This window comes from Panthera pardus, unplaced genomic scaffold (genome assembly GCF_024362965.1).
Source record: "Panthera pardus isolate Hobbes unplaced genomic scaffold, ASM2436296v1 HiC_scaffold_22, whole genome shotgun sequence".
Lineage (NCBI taxonomy): Eukaryota > Metazoa > Chordata > Mammalia > Carnivora > Felidae > Panthera > Panthera pardus.
The window spans coordinates 44,605,877-44,623,943 of NW_026526788.1; the positions used below are offsets into that span (position 1 = coordinate 44,605,877).

Genomic DNA, 18,067 nt, shown 5'->3' on the forward strand with positions numbered 1-18,067 from the left:
TATTCTGTGCCACCCATGCCCCGCCCCACCTTTTCCAGCTCCATGGTAGCCTTGAAAACCAACAGGCTGGCAGTTACTGGAAAGCACTGAACAGAGTTGGAGTTCCTTCAAAGCCTCATTCCCAGGGAACTGTGATTATTTCACTTGACTGGTGGTTCCTAGGAAGACCCAACTGCAAGGCTGCCTCTATTTGTCCAGAGTAGGAGCTCACTTAACGTAAGCTGCTTTTTCCCTCGGGCTTTGTCATAAAACAGAGTCAATTTTGTAAGTTGGTGGGTGCTAAAGGTGGTAGATAACAGTTTGGGAAAATAGGCTAAGCAAAAAGCTTAAAAGGAAAACCTGGCGAAAGAGATATCCATAGGGAGTTTGAAAATTCCAGCACGTTCCTGGGAATCTAGAAGTCCATGCACATGTGTAGGGCTGTGCGCGTGCTCAGTAAAGACCGGAGAAGGCTCAAAGCTCTCACCTCTAAACAATCTTGAGGCTCTGTGCAAGCAGGTAGTGAAACCAAGGCAGAGATTTATAAACCGCCGAACTGAGTGTTGGAGGTGAGGCCCAACCTGCGCGAGTTCCCTGGCAAAGGAGGCAGACCTGTTGGTTCTAGGTAAAGAATCTGATCATTAGCTGACCACTAAGCTGAGTAGAAACTTCAAGGGCAAAAAACAAAAACAAAAACAGACTATAGAATTAATTCAGAAAAGTTTACTACACAAACGGTCAACAACAAAAAGCAACAAGCAATCTAGGGGGAAGGGCGTGGAATCCAACTTCAGAGTGGCCACAGTGTATTATTTAATACGTCTGGTTTTCTGGAAAAAAAAAAAAAAGATTCGCAAGGAAGGACATTATGACCCATTTAAAGGGGGGAAAAATGGAAACTGTGCCTGAGTAAGCCCAAATATTGGACTTACCAAAGACTTTATTTTTTAAAGTTTATTTATTTATACAATTTTTAAAACAAGTTGATTTACTTATTTTGAGAGAGTGAGACCTGAGGAGGGGCAGAGAGACAGGGAGAGAGAGAGAATCCCATGTAGGCTCTGTGCAGCCATCACAGAGCCCAGTGTGGGGTTTGAACCCACAAACCGTGCTATCATGACCTGAGCCGAAATCAAGAGTCAGATGCTTAACCAACCGAGCCACCCAGGCGCCCCATTACCAAAGACTTTAAATCAATTATTCTAAACATGTTCAAAGAGCTAAAGGAAACCACATTTACAGAATTAAAGTGTAAGATCAACACCAGATAGAGAATACAAACAAAGGGATAGAAATTATCGAAAATAACAGAATAGAGATTCTAGAGTTGAAAGCACAACTGAAAGAAAACATTCATTCGAGGGCCCAATATCAGATGTGAGCAGACATATGATAGATTCCGCGAACTTGAAGATACCTTAAGTGAGATTATCCAACCTTAAGAACAGAAAGCAAAACAAATGAACCAAAAAAAATGAAGAGACTCAGAGACGTGGGTCACTGTCAAGAATGCTCCCTTATGCACAATGGGAGTACCAGAGGGAGAGGAAAGGCAGGAAGAGTATTTGAAGAGATAATGGTTGAAAACAAATTTGATGAAAATTTAACTAACCTAGACTTCCAAGGAGGAAGACTCAAATAGATATCACCTAGGCATATCCTAATCAAACTGTTCAAATCCAGAGACAAAGAGAGACTCTTGAAACAGAAAAAGAAGTCATCACAGAAAAGGGAGGTTCAGTGAGATTAACAGGTGACTTCTCATCAAAAACCAGGGGTCAGAGGCAATAGGGTAACCTATTTGAAGCGCTGAGAGACGTCAACCAGGAGTTCTAATATCCAGCAACCACAGCCTTTTCACCTCACATTGGCACAGTCCCCTTAACCCATAGGACCACCACTCCATGCTGCTGACCCTGCTGTCATCAGGGGAGACCTGGCAGACCCAGGCCTCGACCTGTCCCCCAGCTTCAAAAGGTCCACACAGCCCCGGGTTCCTGCAACTTCCTGAGCACAGCGGTCTGTGCTCACACTTGGTACTCCAGGCTTCCCAGGGGAGGGTGTGCTTAGAGCAGGACCCACTGCCGCTCCCCCCAACAGGATACTTGCTGTGAACATGTGTCCTCAGAAACTTTGGTCAACTTGCAACTAGACTCCCTGGATGTTTCCTGAGGTTCAATGCTGAGTGGGGTTTTTTTTTTTTTTGGTAGTCCTTCACTAGTTTTTAATTTAAGTGAATTTTATATAATGCACAATTAAATGTTTTAGAGTATAGTCCAGTGGCATTTAGCACATTCACAATGTTATACAACTATCACTCTTAAGGTCTTTTTTTAAAATTTATTTACTTAAAAAAAATTTTTTTTTAATGTTTATTTTTGAGAGACAGAGAGAGAGAGCAGAGGAGGGGCAGAGAGAGAGGGAGATATAGAATCTGAAGTAGGATCCAGGCTCTGAGCTATCAGCACAGAGCCTGACGTGGGGCTCGAGATCACAGACAGTGAGATCATGACCTGAGCCGAAGTCGGATGCTTAACCGACTGAGCCACCCAGGCGCCCCTTAAGTTTATTTGAGAGAGACAGAGAGTGCCAGAGAGAGCAAGCACAAGTGGAGGAGGGGCAGAGAGGGAGAGAGAGAACCCCAAGCAGGCTCTGTGCTGTGCTGAGCCCGACGTGGGGCTCAATCCCACAACCACAAGATGGTGACCTGAGCTGAAATCAAGAGTTGAAGGTTAACCGACTCTGCCACCCAGGTGCCCCGTCACTCCTGGTTTTAAAACTTTGTTATCACCTCAGAAAAACAACCTCTACCCATTAAGTAATCACTCCTGACCATCCCCGTCCATCCCCCCCAGGCCCTGGCAATCACAAATCTGCTTTCCGTATCTACGGATTTCTCTATTCTGGATATGGCACATAACTGGACTTATATAGCATGTGACCTTCTGCATCTGGCTTCATTCATATTCCACTGCATGTAGATACCACTTTGGTTTTTACCAGCATGATGGGAGCTGTGGGTTTTTGCAAATGCCTGTGTCATGTTTAGAAGTTCCTTCTGTTCCTAGCTGGTTGTTTTCTTACGAGGTCTTGAATCCTGTCAAATGCTTTTCCCGCATCTATTGAGATGACTAGGTGTTTTTTCTTTCCCTTTATTCTTTTAATGGAGCGTAATGTGACGGTGATGGATCTTCTTATGTTGCACCACCCTTGCATTCCTGAGAAGTCCTACCTGGTCATGATGTGTAACACACCTGTAATGAACTGTTGGATTCAGTTTGTTAGTATTTTGCTGAGTATTTTTGTGTCCGCATTCATAAGGGATACTGGTGTGGTTTTCTTTTTCCTGTGATGTCTTTGTCCGGCTTTGGTATCAGAATAATGCTGGCCTCCTAGGAGGTGTTGGGAGGTGTTTCTTCATCTTCTATTTCTTTGGAAGAGTTTGAAAAGGATTTGTGTTAATTCTTCAAACATTTGTTATTATTCATCAGACCTGTGTAACCTTGGATTGGGCAATGGTGTCTTAGCTGTAACATCTAAAGCATAGCAACCAAAGAAAAAATAAAATGGGACTCTGTCAAAAAAACACAAAACAGCGACACCTGGGTTGCTTGGTCAGTTGAGCATCTGACTCTGGATTTCAGCTCAGGTTGTGATCCTAGGATCTTGGGATCAAGCCCCGCATCAGGCTCCATGATGAGTGTGGAGCCTGCTTGAGTTTCTCTCTCTCTGCTCCTCTCCCCAGTTTGCTCTCCGCTCTCTAAATTCCCCCCCACCACCAAAAAAACCACAAAAACTTTTGTGTTAAAGGGTACCGTCAAAAAATTGAAAAGACACACCAATAGAATAAAATATTTACAAATCATATATCTGATAAGGGTCAAATATCCAGAAAATATAAAGAACTCTTACAAACCAACAACAAAAATATAATTATATAAAAATGATATAATATATATTATATAATAAATTATATTATAAAAATATAATTAGGGGCGCTTGGGTGGCTCAGTTGTTTAAGTGTCTGACTTGGCTCAGATCATGATGTCACAGTTCGTGGGTTTGAGCCCCGCATTGGGCTCTGTGCTGACATTTCAGAGCCTGGAGCCTGCTTCAGATTCTGTCTCCCTCTCTCTCCCTGCTCCTCCCCCAATCACACTCTGTCTCTCTCTAAGATAAATAAACATTAAAAAAAAATAACCCAATTAAAAAATGAGCAAAGGATTTAAATATAATGAAAACGAAACATTTAAAGTTGCTGAAAGTGGTTGCCTGTGGGGCGTAGAGAATGGTGAGGTGGGGTGTACAGATGGGAGGGATAAGCTGTTGTTCACGGTAAGACTTGTAGAACTGCTTGGCTCTCTATACCGGTAATTCTCACCGGGCACCCCTCAGGGGACATTTGGCAATGTGAATACATTTTTGATTGTCCCATCTGAGAGATGCTATTGGCATCTAATGGGCAGAGGCCAGGGGAGCTGCCAAGCACCCTACAAAGCACAGGGCAGCCCCCAAAACAAAGAACTACCTGGCCCCGAACGTTAATAGTGTTGAGGTTAAGAAACTGTCTAAACCACTGTGGAAGCTCTGATTAAAAAACAAAGAAGCCAATAAAAGTTATTTGTGAAAAAAAAACCAAATCAGAATGCCCATATTACAAAGAAAAAAAATTAAAGAAAATTCTTTTGCAGGGGTCTCTGTGCCAGCTTCACAGATGTAGTTTTCTTCACGTGCCATGTTTTGACTGTTTTAATGTGTAGCATGGCTAAGAAGGTCTACCAGAGATGTTTAGGGATTGATGAATTTACCTAAAGCCTGCGAGTTAAGATGCTAAGGTTTTTTGTTTTTTTTTAAAGTAAATCACCAATTCTAGTAATTGAGCTGCCAGAAGCACTGCTTAAAACAACAGCAACAACAACAACAACAACAACAACAACACCCCCCAAAAGCCAAGCTTTTGTGTCTCATTTCCCTATCAGGGTAATTAAACACATTCTGGGGCAGAGGTTCGTGAGGCAGCATTCTTCAAGTGTAACACGGGCTGTCGATGGCTCTTTCAGAGGCAATTTAACTTTAGAGTGTTATATGTTTTTAAAAGAATTATAAACGTAAATAAACTAGAAAATTTCAGTGAAGCTGAAAGACTAATTGACCAGAATTTCCAAACTCAAATCCCCAGAAACCAAGGCTGACACCAGCACTGTGTTGTCTTTATATAGCCAGCAAGCACAATACCGGTTTTCTCACCCGAATCTCGGTAACACATCGATGTGTATCTAATCTTTAAAAAACCACTTATAAATCAGTCCTAATGTTAGCCACAGGCCACAGCGAAGACTTACTTGTCATCCCTCTTGCACATGACCTCATTTGACTGCCCCGCCCGGTTCCAAATATGCTGGGACTTGTTTGCCTATCGCTCTGCAACCCCACATGTTAGAGCTCCACCCAGAGTGCAAGTAGACAGACCAGCTGGGGAAGGGCTCACTGTGTCCACGGTGCCAGGGGGCTTGTTCATCCACTGCTCGACTCAGAACTGCAGAGATGTTCTGGGCAGAATCAGGACAAAACAGAGTCCAGCTGCAAGTTTCAGATTTGGCAGCTAAGTTACTGGCAGAGTCGGGTCTAGGATCCAGTTCTGCTGACCACGGTTAGTATTCAGTCTTAAGTTGTTACATTCTGTGGCTAAATTATTAAAAACAAAAACCCCAATCGATGAAAATGTCCTTCATTAAAAAGAGACACTAAGAATTACTTCAGTATATCAGTTATGAGCACTAAAACCTCTTCCAAGAATAGCCATTGATACTATTTAACAGAATGAAACACAAAAGAATTCACTAATAAAATCTGGGCAGCTCATAATGTAGTGGAAAGAAGTGGTACATAGGTGGTTGTTGCAAAAGTCCTTAGAAACCCAACTGTAGTTTTATTATTTACTAAAAGAGATACTATCAAATATAAAAACACAGAAGAGAAACATAAGCTTTGGAAAAGGTAGACTTTTAATAACTGCTTTTATCACCAGGTTAAGTCATGCAGTTACAAAGTAGTTAGAAATTTCTGAAAGGATATTGTCGTTTAAAAAAAAAAAAAAGCTCATTCTTACATAAATAATATCTAGTACTTCATTGGGACACTACTGTTCAAAAGGCCTTGGCGAAATAACCCCCAAACAAAACACTCAACCCAAGGTTGTTTTCAGCCCACTGGTAATGAAGCTGTGTGCAGAATACAGGCCTCTAACAGAGGACACAAAGTCAGGGCGAGTCGGGGCCATTGGCACGGCTCAGAGTCGCCAGCAAGACTCCAAAGTGGGAGCCCAAGTGGTATTTTTTCTGGGACGCTCTACTTGAATTATTGTTCAATTAGACAACACAGTAGATCTTCAACAGAGAACGATTAATTAACATGATAAGGAGGTTACTGCACTCTTTGGACTATATGTCATAATTGTGGTTAGTGAATTCTGACAGTCTTAACAAAAATAGCCTCCATCATTTGCAGTTATGAAGATAACTTAATTCTCCATCGGGCCTTTTATTTTTGCTGGACAATACATGACTGATAAGCTATAAATGATACTGTTTTATGTTATAAAAATACTAGCTTTTTCATTTATTATGTTTATAGGCATTCACTGCTTGAGTCAAGGTTAGGCTTATTAAGTGATTAAAGGCAATTTTATTACAGCAGCACATACTTATTTTATTCTAAAAGAATAAAATGCATAAAGAGAAATAGCTTTTATTTTTGTTGCAATCTGTAAAATTGAGTTATTTTGCTGATGTAAAAATACCAGTAACTCACTTGAGGACCATGCCACCTTCTGAAAATGCCACACACCTGCTACTTAGATGTATCAAAGTTACAGCACGTCTCAGACTTGTCCAGAGCTGAAGTAATAAGCAACTGACTGCTCTTGGATGACAGGTGCTTTCCTAGCCACAGCTCTGGCTGTACTGGGAAGCAGCCGCGGAGCAAGGCGGTATAGCCGGATGGAAGGGACTTTTCATTTAAAGGCAAAATACCCAAATCGCTCTCTGGCTTAGGTAATTTCTATGTTCGTATTCATCAGCTTGTACATGATCCCCTAACCTTAATTTCTTTTTTCTCAAAGGGCCTGATTTGGACTGACTTGTTGAGAATGATGTCCATTATCTATTAAGTCAAGAGAGAGAGAGAGAGAGAGAGAGAGACAGATTCCTGTGGTTACATGTAAACTTGTGAAGGGCCTGCAGATGAAGAGGGAAGAGGGCAGTGAAGAGGTCAGCCACACTCCATCTAGGTGAAGGTCACACCGGCTTCATTGTATACTTTGAAGACTTTCTCAATGGCGTTGACATAGGCAGCCGTTCTCAGGTCTAACCCCAGGTTATACTTCATAGCCGTGCGCATGATTTGCTGAAAGGCAGGAGAAAACATGGTGAAGTGTGCATGCGGGGCACACGCGGGCCCGGTGCGAGGAGCCTCGGCCACCATGGCAGCGCAGGACTCAGGCACAGAACCCGTCAGGAAGGACCTGTTCTCTGCAACCAAAGTACGCCACTGACTAGGCAGCAGTAAGGAGCTGCTCTTTAGATGTGAGCTGTCTCCGGCCTTTAGACGCCCTGTTATCTGGAGTAAGCTCCTTGTTAGACTTGGTGATAATTTTATAAAACTCAGAATGGGGTGCTGAAAATGTGCTGGAGCTTTGTGACTATGCTTAAGGCTGTGGACCGTATACTTTAAAAGGGTGAATTTACGGTATATCAGTTGTATTGACAACAAATTGTTATAACAAATTAACAACGAGCACCATCATCAATGGCTGCTTATGCTATTTCAACTTAAGGGTGGGTGGACAGAGTTTGAACTGAAGAAGAAATGAGGGAAATGCATCAAAGTGCGTTTAAGGTCTTGAAATAAGGAGCAAGGGGTCAAAAAACCTTTTGTTTATACCAAATTCTCCAGTGAGGTAGTTTCCTGCAGCGATAAGAGAGTGGTGTACTCAACTGCAATCCAGTTTGGCTGACTGTGTGATGTCTAGCTAAAGCTAACTGCCGAACACCATTCCCGCCTAACCTGGTATTACCATTTCTTTCCCAAAGCCCAGCAGACATACTGAACACCCTGAAAACACTGCCCGTCATTTAAGACTGAACAAGCATGCATTTTGCTACACACGAATGAAGAACGTGTAAACAGACTGCTGTCTTCGACCACGGCACACACAATCTGGCAGCTGAGGTGACACGGTTGAGCTGTGCTGCAGGTCACCAGCAGAAAGGCAAACAGCATTGCACACGTACCCTGGCAGAACGCTCCATAGTGTAAGCTAAGCCAGAGTGCACGATGTCTTTCTCGGATGCCCCCTGTTAGGGAAAAGACCAGAAGTTTAACAAAACCACACAAAGACATGCTTCAATTGTAAGAGCACAAGGGATTCTCAAGTCAATATACCGCCAGACAGAATTGTTTTGTCTTTTGGCAAAGATACATTTAATTTCCATACAGTATCTCGATAGCTACTTAAATAGTTGTGCTTTAACCCCAGTTTAGTTTTCATTGCATTTGATGGTGAACAGATACTCCTGAAATAAGATCATGGTAAAATGAACATACACAGAAAAGTATGCACAAGAAACAGGAGGGCAAGTAGTGAGGCCAGCACTGGTCACCCATCCGATTCGCAGATGCCCACAGCAACAAGTGTTCATCTCTTCTTCCCAGCTAACAGGGACACCTGCCCCAGCTAACAGGGACACCGCACAGGGCACAGAAAGGAGTGTGGCCCCCTCCAACAGTAGCTCTGTGGCAGAACCCCAGCTGTGTACTCAGGAGTGCTCATCTCGTTCCAATGCCAATTATTTCTGTAAGTCAATTTGTATCAATGGATTCCTCTAAGTATCTAATTTGGTTTTTGGAATGCTTTCTAAAATTTTAGGACAGGGAGCCTGGGTAGCTCAGTTGGTCAAGCGTCTGACTTTTGATTTTGGCTCAGGTCACACATCTCATAGTTCCTGAGATTGAGCCCCGCATTGGGCTCTGTGCTGACAGAGTGGGGCCTGCTTGGGATTCTCTTTCTCTGTTCCTCCTCTGCTTGTGCACAGGTGCACATGTGCACTCACTCTTTCTCTCTAAATAAATAAACAAACAAATAAATTACAATACAATTTTAGGACAGTTAACTACTGCCCCATTCCAGTATGTCCTACCTAGCTATCAAACATATATCCTGCTATGTGAGATGAAAACTTAAAAGTGGATCACCACCCAAATGTGATCAGAGATCTACTCTGATCTTCACGTAGTTGGCACTCTATGTATGCCAGAAGGTGTATTTCTATATACATTTGTATCTGTTAACAAACAGCTGGGTCAAACCTTGATCTGTCCTACTAAGGAAGAAAAAACTTGTTCTATAGGTGCAGTACTGCCTTTCTCTCCCACATTCATTTACTCATCAAACATTTATGGAGTGGCTACTACGTGCCAGGCACTCTTCTAGGCACAGGGCACAAAGCAGAAAACAAATAATGAAAATTCTCTGCTCTCGTGGAGTTTATATTCTAGTCGGGGGAGGCAGCCTACACATGGACCGAAAACCGAAGTCTGGGTGAGATCACAAAGATTCTGAATTCAGACAGAGCAGTGATTCAGGGCCGGGGGCCTTGCCATGTTAAGAGTGTGGCGAGGTGGTGAGGATCACAGAAGGCAATGTGAGGGAAAGGCAGGAAGAAAATCAGTGAGGATGTGGGGTTCTAGAAGCTAGGAGACTAGCTTCAGGGGGGATGATCACTCGTGACAGCAGGTGCTGACAGAAGTACGATGAGGGCAGAAAAGCGGTCACTGGATCTAGTGATGCTGGTGCTTGCACAAGACGAGTTGTGGTGGAGTGGTAGGCACCAGGGCAGGTTTGAGCCTAGGAGAACTGGAGACGCAGTGGACGCAACTCTTAGGGTGTCTGCTGTGAGGGAAAGGGAAATGAACACAGCGAGAACAAAGTTTGGAAGAGAGCTGGGATTGAGACGCATTTTAAGACCGCATTCGGCACACTGATAGGAGTGACTGATGATGGAGGAGGGGGAGGATGCACACTCGAGCAGTTGCACCCGGGGAGCTGAGAATGGGCTTAGATGCAGGCACACGGAGTCGCTCTGTGACAGGAGACAGGGTGCAGGCGCCCGGAGTTGGGTGCTGGGAAGTTCTCTGACTGCTGTTTTCTCTGTGGGCAGATCCCAGGTCAGGTGCTGGAGTGCAGGGGACAGAGAAGAGGAGAACGTGTGATACAGCCAATCAGAAGAATGAGAAAGTGAAAGACCAGGAAAAAGTAGGATGACTGCCGGACAGCACCGGTTGCGCACTTAAGTTTCGTGGTCAGGATTATGGTGACAGGGCTGCAGGTGTGGAGGGAGCATGGTTGGGTTTCATGAGGGTCCAGGTGTCAGCAAGGGGTATGCTGAGCAAAACAAGCCGGAGTGACTGTAATGACGGAGTGTGGAATTCAGAGAACGGAGGACATCCCGGGGTGACGGGGGACAGTGAAAAGACGGTCAATAATGTGGGGCCTGGAAGGGCCAGAGCACGGCTGTGGAGGGGGAACTGGAGGGAAGGAGCTGGGGAAAAAACCCTGTTTTTTAAACTTACTACAAAACTCCTGCGACAAGTCATTCAGTAAGAGGTGAGACACAGGATTAAGGTCCGGAATTTGAAGCACTGAAAGGCCAGTGTCCTGGCAAAGGTTATTTTCAGAGAGCACAAACAGCAAGCCATCGGGCTGCCTCCCTAACTAACTGGCTGTCCTCCTCTGCACTCCTCCTCAGGTTTCGGCCTGAGCGACAGCTGCATGCCAGGCCTGGGCTGGGACACAGGCGACCACAGGGAGGAGCAAGAAGCCCATCTAGGGGTGGTGGCCATAGCAAGGGCTGCCTGGATACGTGTGGTGGAAGGATGTGTGCGATTCCGGCCCACAGCGGGATCCTCAGGGGCAGGCTACCTAAGCAGGGAGCGGGTCAGGGCACCGCAGACAAAGGGACCGCAGCTAACAGAGACATGGTCTGGGAAAGATGAAGGTTCATTTAGGGGAATGGTTAATACCCTGAGTGGCAAAAGCATCTTTTCTTCTGCAAAACAAAACCTTAACTTCCCCCGCTCCCCATGTTGTAATATAATCTTACATTACTTTCCATGACTGAATATTTCAGAAGATACATTACAACTTAGCCATTTCCCTGCCATGTATATGTAGACTATTAAACCTGATTAAAAAACCTGACTGCAAACACCGTTCCAATGACATCATCTTGCATGGAACCATTTCTCTCCTTTAGAATTATTTCCTTAGGATAAATTTGCAGGGGGGATGTTAGGATAGTGTCAACGGGCAGGAAAACTGTAATAGCTCTTTAAATTTCTAAAGAGCTGCACCAATCTGCCTTGTCATCAAAATAAAGGTACAACTGTTTCGCTACAGACATGGTGAGTATAAGATCCATTGTTTTTGCTAGTTTAATACATTAAAGAAACCTTATTTTAATTTGTATTTCTTTAACAATGAGATTGAACACTTTCCTTTCTAGGCCTATTTCCTATGACTTTTCTCTTTTTTTAATGTTTTACTTTTATTTTTGAGAGAGAGAGAGAGAGAGAGAGAGAAGAAGGAGGAGGAGGAGGAGGAGGAGGAGGAGGAGGAGGAGGAGGAGGAGGAGGAGGAGGAAGACACAGAATCCAAAGCAGGTTCCAGGCTGTCAGCACAGAGCCTGACATGGGCCTCGAACTCACAAACCGTGAGATCATGACCTGATCCGAAGTCAGACGCTTCTCCGACTGAGCCACCCAGGCGCCCCTGACTCTGCTTTTCAAGTCTATGGCATTTACTGGGGAAGTTCCCTTCATGGCGTGTGAGCACTACCACTCAGTCCCGTCAACAGCTAATTCACACACACCTGCTTTCTTTCACTCTTATTCATGCCCACATAGCAATTTCAATTCTTCATATAGATCATTTTAATGTTTACTTTGTTTTTATTTTAAAGATTTTTTTTTTTTTTTAGAAGTTCATTTAATTATTTATTTTTAAGTAATCTCTACACCTAACGTGGGGCTCAGAGATCAAGAGTCCCATGTTCTTCTGACTGAGCCAGACAGGCGCCCCTAATGTTTACTTCTCTATTCTATTTCTCTGGAGCTGAAGAGATACATAGTAATTCTGCACAATTAGGTTAGAACCACCTGTTGAGTCATCTGTATTGCACAGGGATCAAGATTGGAAGAACCATTAAATATATTTATTTTAAACTAAATTTCTTACTCCACATTTGGAATGTAGTGAGAGAGGAGCGTACAAAGCACACACAGAGCCTATCATCACTGTCATGTTGCTGACCACCCATAACCCCAATCAACTGGCCTGGGTCTAAAGTAAGAGCTGGCTGGGTGTGGAAAGTGTAATCCTGTCACAGCACACTCACCGATATCCTGTCTTGGAACTCTGCTGTGGGCACAACAGGAATAGTTCCACCATGCTTTCCAAATTTTCTTTCCAAACTTTCTTGAACAGACACTATAAAAAACCAAGAGATGAAGTTAAGACATTGCTAGTAGGAAAAAAAACAAAACTGAAATACAACCAAAAGTAGTCTCAAACTATATCCACAACCCAAAAACGAATACAGAGTTTAGAAACCTTCAACACTAATGACATAAAAGGGTTAATCATTTAAAACTCTGTTAAAAGGGAATAAAGCACTTTGCCAAATTCCTACATAAATGTGAATTTAGGTCACTCCTCTGTTTCCATAACACCCATTACCACGGTTTTTCCTTGGCTCTGTTAAAAAGAAAATGCTGAGGGAAAAAGAAACGGAAATCGATGGAACACTTCACCCAGATTCTCAGAGAGGGCTGAGTAAAGCTCGGTTGGAGGTCTTGGTCTTATTCCAGCTTGATGAGACTGGACCATTAACTCTGGAGCTACTCTCGTCAAGGAAAAACCACACTCGCATCAGAAGACTCCAAAAATTCTTGACGCTAGAAAGGCCTTTACTAGGAGCAACCAGAGACTGGAATGGATGAGTCTCACTAGGAGTTCCTGGCTTAAAAGGATACTCTATATTTATTAACTTATAGATGATGTTATAGAAACATTATATCACAGGGTAAACACCTGAATATAATTTTTGGTCCTAAGACTCATGAGAGAGAAGAATATGATTTTCTGTTCTGAGATTAAATTCTCTAGGATTACAAAAAGCGAACAGTCCTTTTCAAGTGTAAGCTAGTTCTAGCCTTTTAGCTGGCCCCAAAGATTGTTTTTGAACAAGGTCATCAGAACTCACTGAGCAAGTGGTAGTTAGAATCCCTTTCATATTTGAAGGTCAAACGACCATAGCTGACGTGATTTAGATTCTTCAGCCACTCAAAGTAGGATACCGTCACTCCTCCAGCGTTCAAGTAGAGATCCTACACACAAAAATGTGACAGGGAAGACACCAAAGAAATGAGAAGATCATGGCTTTACTGAAAGCTTTCAATGAACATCAGAGATCCATTTTAACATCAAAGCAGATTAAGCTTCAAACTTCCCAAATATATCTTAGATTGTATCAGGAATTTCACACTCAGGGGCACCTGGGTGACTCAATCGATTCAGTGTCCGACTTCGGCTCAGGTCATGATCTCACGGTTTGTGAGTTCAAGCCCTGCATCGGCTCGCTACTGTCAGCCTGTCAGTGCAGAGCCCACTTCGGATCCTCTGTCCCCCACTCTCTGCCTCTCCCCCGCTTGCACTCTCCCCCAAATAAATAAATATATTAAAAAAAAAAGGAATTTCACATTTAAATTTAACTAATGTCCTTCCTAATCCACTGAAGTTTTTTTTCCATTTTGAAAAAAATTAACTTTTTTGTTTATTAACTAACAAGCATTTGATCAACTATGGTTAGAGCTTCTTTCCCAAAGAAGTTTTTAGACAAAACTGTTTGCCCACTCAACGATGCACTGGATTGTCCACAGGGTGCCTCACCAGATCAGCGTTCCTTCTCCTACTACCTAAGGGCAGTCTGTTTCAGCTAAACTGAATTTCTTAAGTGTTTTCAGCAAAAGTCCTAAATGCATCGTAAGTCCACACTAACTTCCACTTGAAAATAACCCCATGCTTACCCAGTGAAAACCGAAACACATATTCCTCATACTAGCTTTCTGAGTAAAGCAGCAAGGGACATTTGAAATGCATAAGGTTAGAAATTACACGAAACCTCATTGTTCACGTTAGAATTTGTATTTCTAGCACAATGTACATTTATATAATTGGATTCTTTTTTTAAAGTTTATGTGTTTATTTTGAGAGTGAGAGTGTGCACATGAGCGAGGCGGGGAGGGGCAGAGAGAGAGAATCCCAAGCAGGCTCAGTACTGTCAGCACAAGCCTGACACAAGGCTTGATCCCACTACTATGGGCTCATGACCCGAGCTGAAATCAAGTGGCGGATGCTTAACTAACTGAGCCACCAAGGCACCCCTATGATTAGATTCTTAAGAAGGCTAAATACATACTCAAGAAAGAGCCTGAAGTTGGAAGAAAAAGTTCAGGTCAAAGTGAAAATTGATAGGCTTTTTATACTAAGCATGCTTCTACTTTATTTACTTAAAAGCAAAATACAGATGAAGAATTCACTATAGCTTGGGAAATGAATGACGATCTTCTTCTCCCCACAATTCCTCACAGAACACAGTTAGGGTTTCAAGTACATTTAAAACCTGGCAAACACAGATAGATGACTTACTGGAATCACCATAATGTTCCTCTCCAGGAAGATCTTATCAGCCTCTGGAGTTGTCGGCCCATTGGCACCCTCAGCAATGATCTGCAAGAGAGTCAGGACATACAGAAATACCAACATCACCACAAATCCCTCCAGCAGGTGCAAGAGGTGTGTGTGTGTATGGGCAGGGGGATGGGCAGGGGAGTGGGGGCGGGAAGAGGCAGAACTGCAGTTTGAATACAATTATTAAGAGTTATTTTGTTCTATAAAGCGTATACAATTATTTTTCACCTTTCTATTTTCCTAACCGCTTTTTGGAAGCTTGGTTTAAGAGGAAACTCATGGTGATGGATGCCTGCATAACTGCGAATATACGAAAAGCTATGAAATTTTACACTTGGGTGAACTGTATGGTATGTGAATTATATCCCAATAAAGGTGTAAAAAAAAGGAAAGCCAACTAAGAGCTTTTCTATGACCCTCAGGGCATTCTACATTGGTAAGGCTGAGCTCAGGTTCTATCATGCTCTCACCTTGGCTTTGACTCTGGGTGCATTGGACTTGGTCAGCTGCTTCTCGCTGGCAGCAGGGATCAGTATGTCACAGTCAGCCTCCAAGATGCTCCCTTCATAGGGTTTTGCCTTGGGGAAGCCCAGGATTGATCCATGTTGCTGAAATTGATTGAAAAATCAGAATTAATGGCTACATCACTGTTTAAATGTTTATGTTTAGAGCCTATGACATGAAGACTCATCTCTTAAGAGCTCTTTGGATTACATTTTAAAAAGTAAACAATGGAAATAGATTTTAATAAGACTTATTTCAACTTTACAATATTCAGGGTAGTCAGACTATTGAGATATTAGATTGACATACCAATTTGAAGTCTTCCAGTTCCTTTGGGTCAATACCATCTGGATTCCATATGCTCCCATCAGATTCACCAACACCAATACATTTAGCACCGAAACGATGTAAATATCTCATAGAGTGCAGGCCCACATTCCCAAATCCCTGTAAAGAACAATTACACGTGATATAGAAACTGAAGTCTTAGTGCACATGGTAAAGTCGATTCTGACCAGTACCCCTTCTGTAAGTTTAGGAAGAATTCTCAGAATCCTTTGCCATAAGAAACAATGTACTAAATGGCTTCTCTTTAGCAATTTGTTTCAGAACGTGGAACCCATTAATTTGTGATAATGGGTCCCAAAGAACTTTAGTTTGGTGCAGCCTTGTGGCTTATAAAGAACTGGCAGTGGTCAGTCATGCCACCCCAATCCTCAGGCCCTGATGACCAGGTGTCCTATGGTTGTAACAACATAAAGTCACTCACTGGGAGGCATATGAATTCTATTCTATTTCAAAATAGGATTCAAAAACAAAAATAAAAAAGTAGCATTCAACTTAATTTAGATTCCACTCCGTAAAATATCCAAATAGCAAGCCCATTCTTCCTCAAAGTTGAAATATTCAACTTTTAATTCAAAGTTTAAAATTCAATTTAAACTTTGACCCAAAGAAGTTGGTGATAGTTTCATATGTATCTGCAAGATACTTAAATTGGTACTAGTCACACGAATTATACCAAGGTTCAAAAAATAAGGCATGTATTACTCTGAAAACATTCACTCTAGAATTTAAAAGATTCAAAAGAATGACATTTTAAAAACTGTAAATCTAAAAACACTGAAAAACTTCCTTTATGTAGATCAGTTATTCTTTAAAAAAGCAAACATTCTTACCTGAACAACAAACGTTTTGTCTCCAAACCCTGGTGTCATTCCTAAAATACTCATGTAAGAAGCTTCATTGATGAAGTTTTCAATTCCATGGAAAACTCCCCGGCCAGTAGCAGAGATCCGTCCATGGATTCCACCCTGACTGATGGGCTTACCAGTAACACAGGCATGGGCATTAATATCCTGCAAGAAAAAGTCAAGATGTCACATTTCTAACTAATATGCTCATTAAGACTATGTGTGTGCTCATGGTACACATTCACCAATAGGGAGAAAACTTACTTTTTCAGATTTCTATTCTTAGAAAATATATAATAAAATAGACTATATTGTCCAATGGGATAAACAAGGTTTTTAGGAATTTAACATCATCAAGTACAAATAATTATATCACGAAACTAGAGATAGTTCTGCTTAAAATATTATTCCCTCAAAAATATTTAAGCCCTATTAAGTTGGAGTACACATCTCACATGTGTCTTAAAATCTACTATAAAACTTGAGCTCGTCACCAAAATGGAGCCTAAGTAGGAAGAGATATTATGGTGTTCTCGGTTAGATGGGAACACTCGATACGGTTAAGATACTCTTCTGCTCAACTAATTTAGAAATTCAATAAAATGCCACTTAAAAAAAAAGAACTTTATTTTTTAAAAATGTTTATTTCTGAGAGAGAGAGAGAGAGAGAGAGAGAATGAGCACAAGCAGGGGAGGGGCAGAGAGACAGGGAGACACAGAATCTGAAGCAGGCTCCAGGCTCTGAGCTGTGAGTGCAGAGCCCGATGCGGGGCTTGAACTCACCAACTGTGAGATCATGACCTGAGTCGAAGTCGGATGCTTAACCGACTGAGCCACCCAGGCGCCCCTAAAAAAAAAGAACTTTAAAAGATAATATTCAAGTTCAAATAAAAGAGTGGATTAACAAAAGTATTCAAGAAATTAAAAAAAAAGACAAAATAACTAAGGGGTTTGCAGGAATACCTACCAAATAAAAATACCCATTAATCCAAAGATTCTATTTGTAGGAAGTCACATTTTTTTGTGCACTTAGTATGGTATCGTTGGGGTTAGGGAAGCAGAAAGGTATATGTGGGTGAGACGGAGCCGCTCCTGCCTACACCGTGAGGGGAGGGCCTCTGGTGGCAGCAGTGTGCTCTGGAAAGCAGGGTGGGAGAGGATCTGTCTTCACCACCCGACTTTCTGTAGTCTGTGAACTGACCATGTATTCTTGTTCAGAAACAACCATATTAGGAAAATGAAAGGGCTTGGGAGAGCGTCCTTTCCGAGGTATATCAAATATACCGTCAACTGTATCAGCCAGAACAGTGCAGGAGAGACAGACTGATCAGTGGAGCAGGAGAAACTAGACAGTCCTACCACATACAGGAAACCAACACAAAATGAAGGAGGCGTTTCAAATTCGTGGATAAAGTATGGATGGTATGGCTACTTAATAAACTCGTGGGGCACTCTGTTACCCATGTAAAGTAAGATGAAATGCCTTACTTCACACCATAGTCCTACTCTCCAATAGATGTTCTAGCTGGGTGAGTTAAAAAGTGACCTGGATTTTATCTGTATTGTTTAACTATTTTTACCAGGA

At 42.4% G+C, this 18,067-nt stretch overlaps 1 protein-coding gene across 1 annotated transcript in view; it reads right to left on the reverse strand.

Moving 5' to 3' along the window:
- Window positions 1-5,961: 5,961 nt before the first annotated feature.
- GLUD1 (glutamate dehydrogenase 1) overlaps window positions 5,962-18,067 on the reverse strand; it is a 37,976-nt gene continuing 25,870 nt past the window's right edge. The window contains exons 6-13 of the mRNA XM_019444836.2: window positions 16,468-16,647; window positions 15,599-15,736; window positions 15,256-15,393; window positions 14,744-14,824; window positions 13,299-13,422; window positions 12,432-12,523; window positions 8,271-8,333; window positions 5,962-7,383 (exon numbers count right to left, since the gene is read on the reverse strand). Of these exons, the coding sequence (XP_019300381.2) occupies window positions 7,264-7,383; window positions 8,271-8,333; window positions 12,432-12,523; window positions 13,299-13,422; window positions 14,744-14,824; window positions 15,256-15,393; window positions 15,599-15,736; window positions 16,468-16,647 (936 nt within the window). The 3' untranslated portion in view covers window positions 5,962-7,263. The remainder of the gene's footprint in view (window positions 7,384-8,270; window positions 8,334-12,431; window positions 12,524-13,298; window positions 13,423-14,743; window positions 14,825-15,255; window positions 15,394-15,598; window positions 15,737-16,467; window positions 16,648-18,067) is intronic.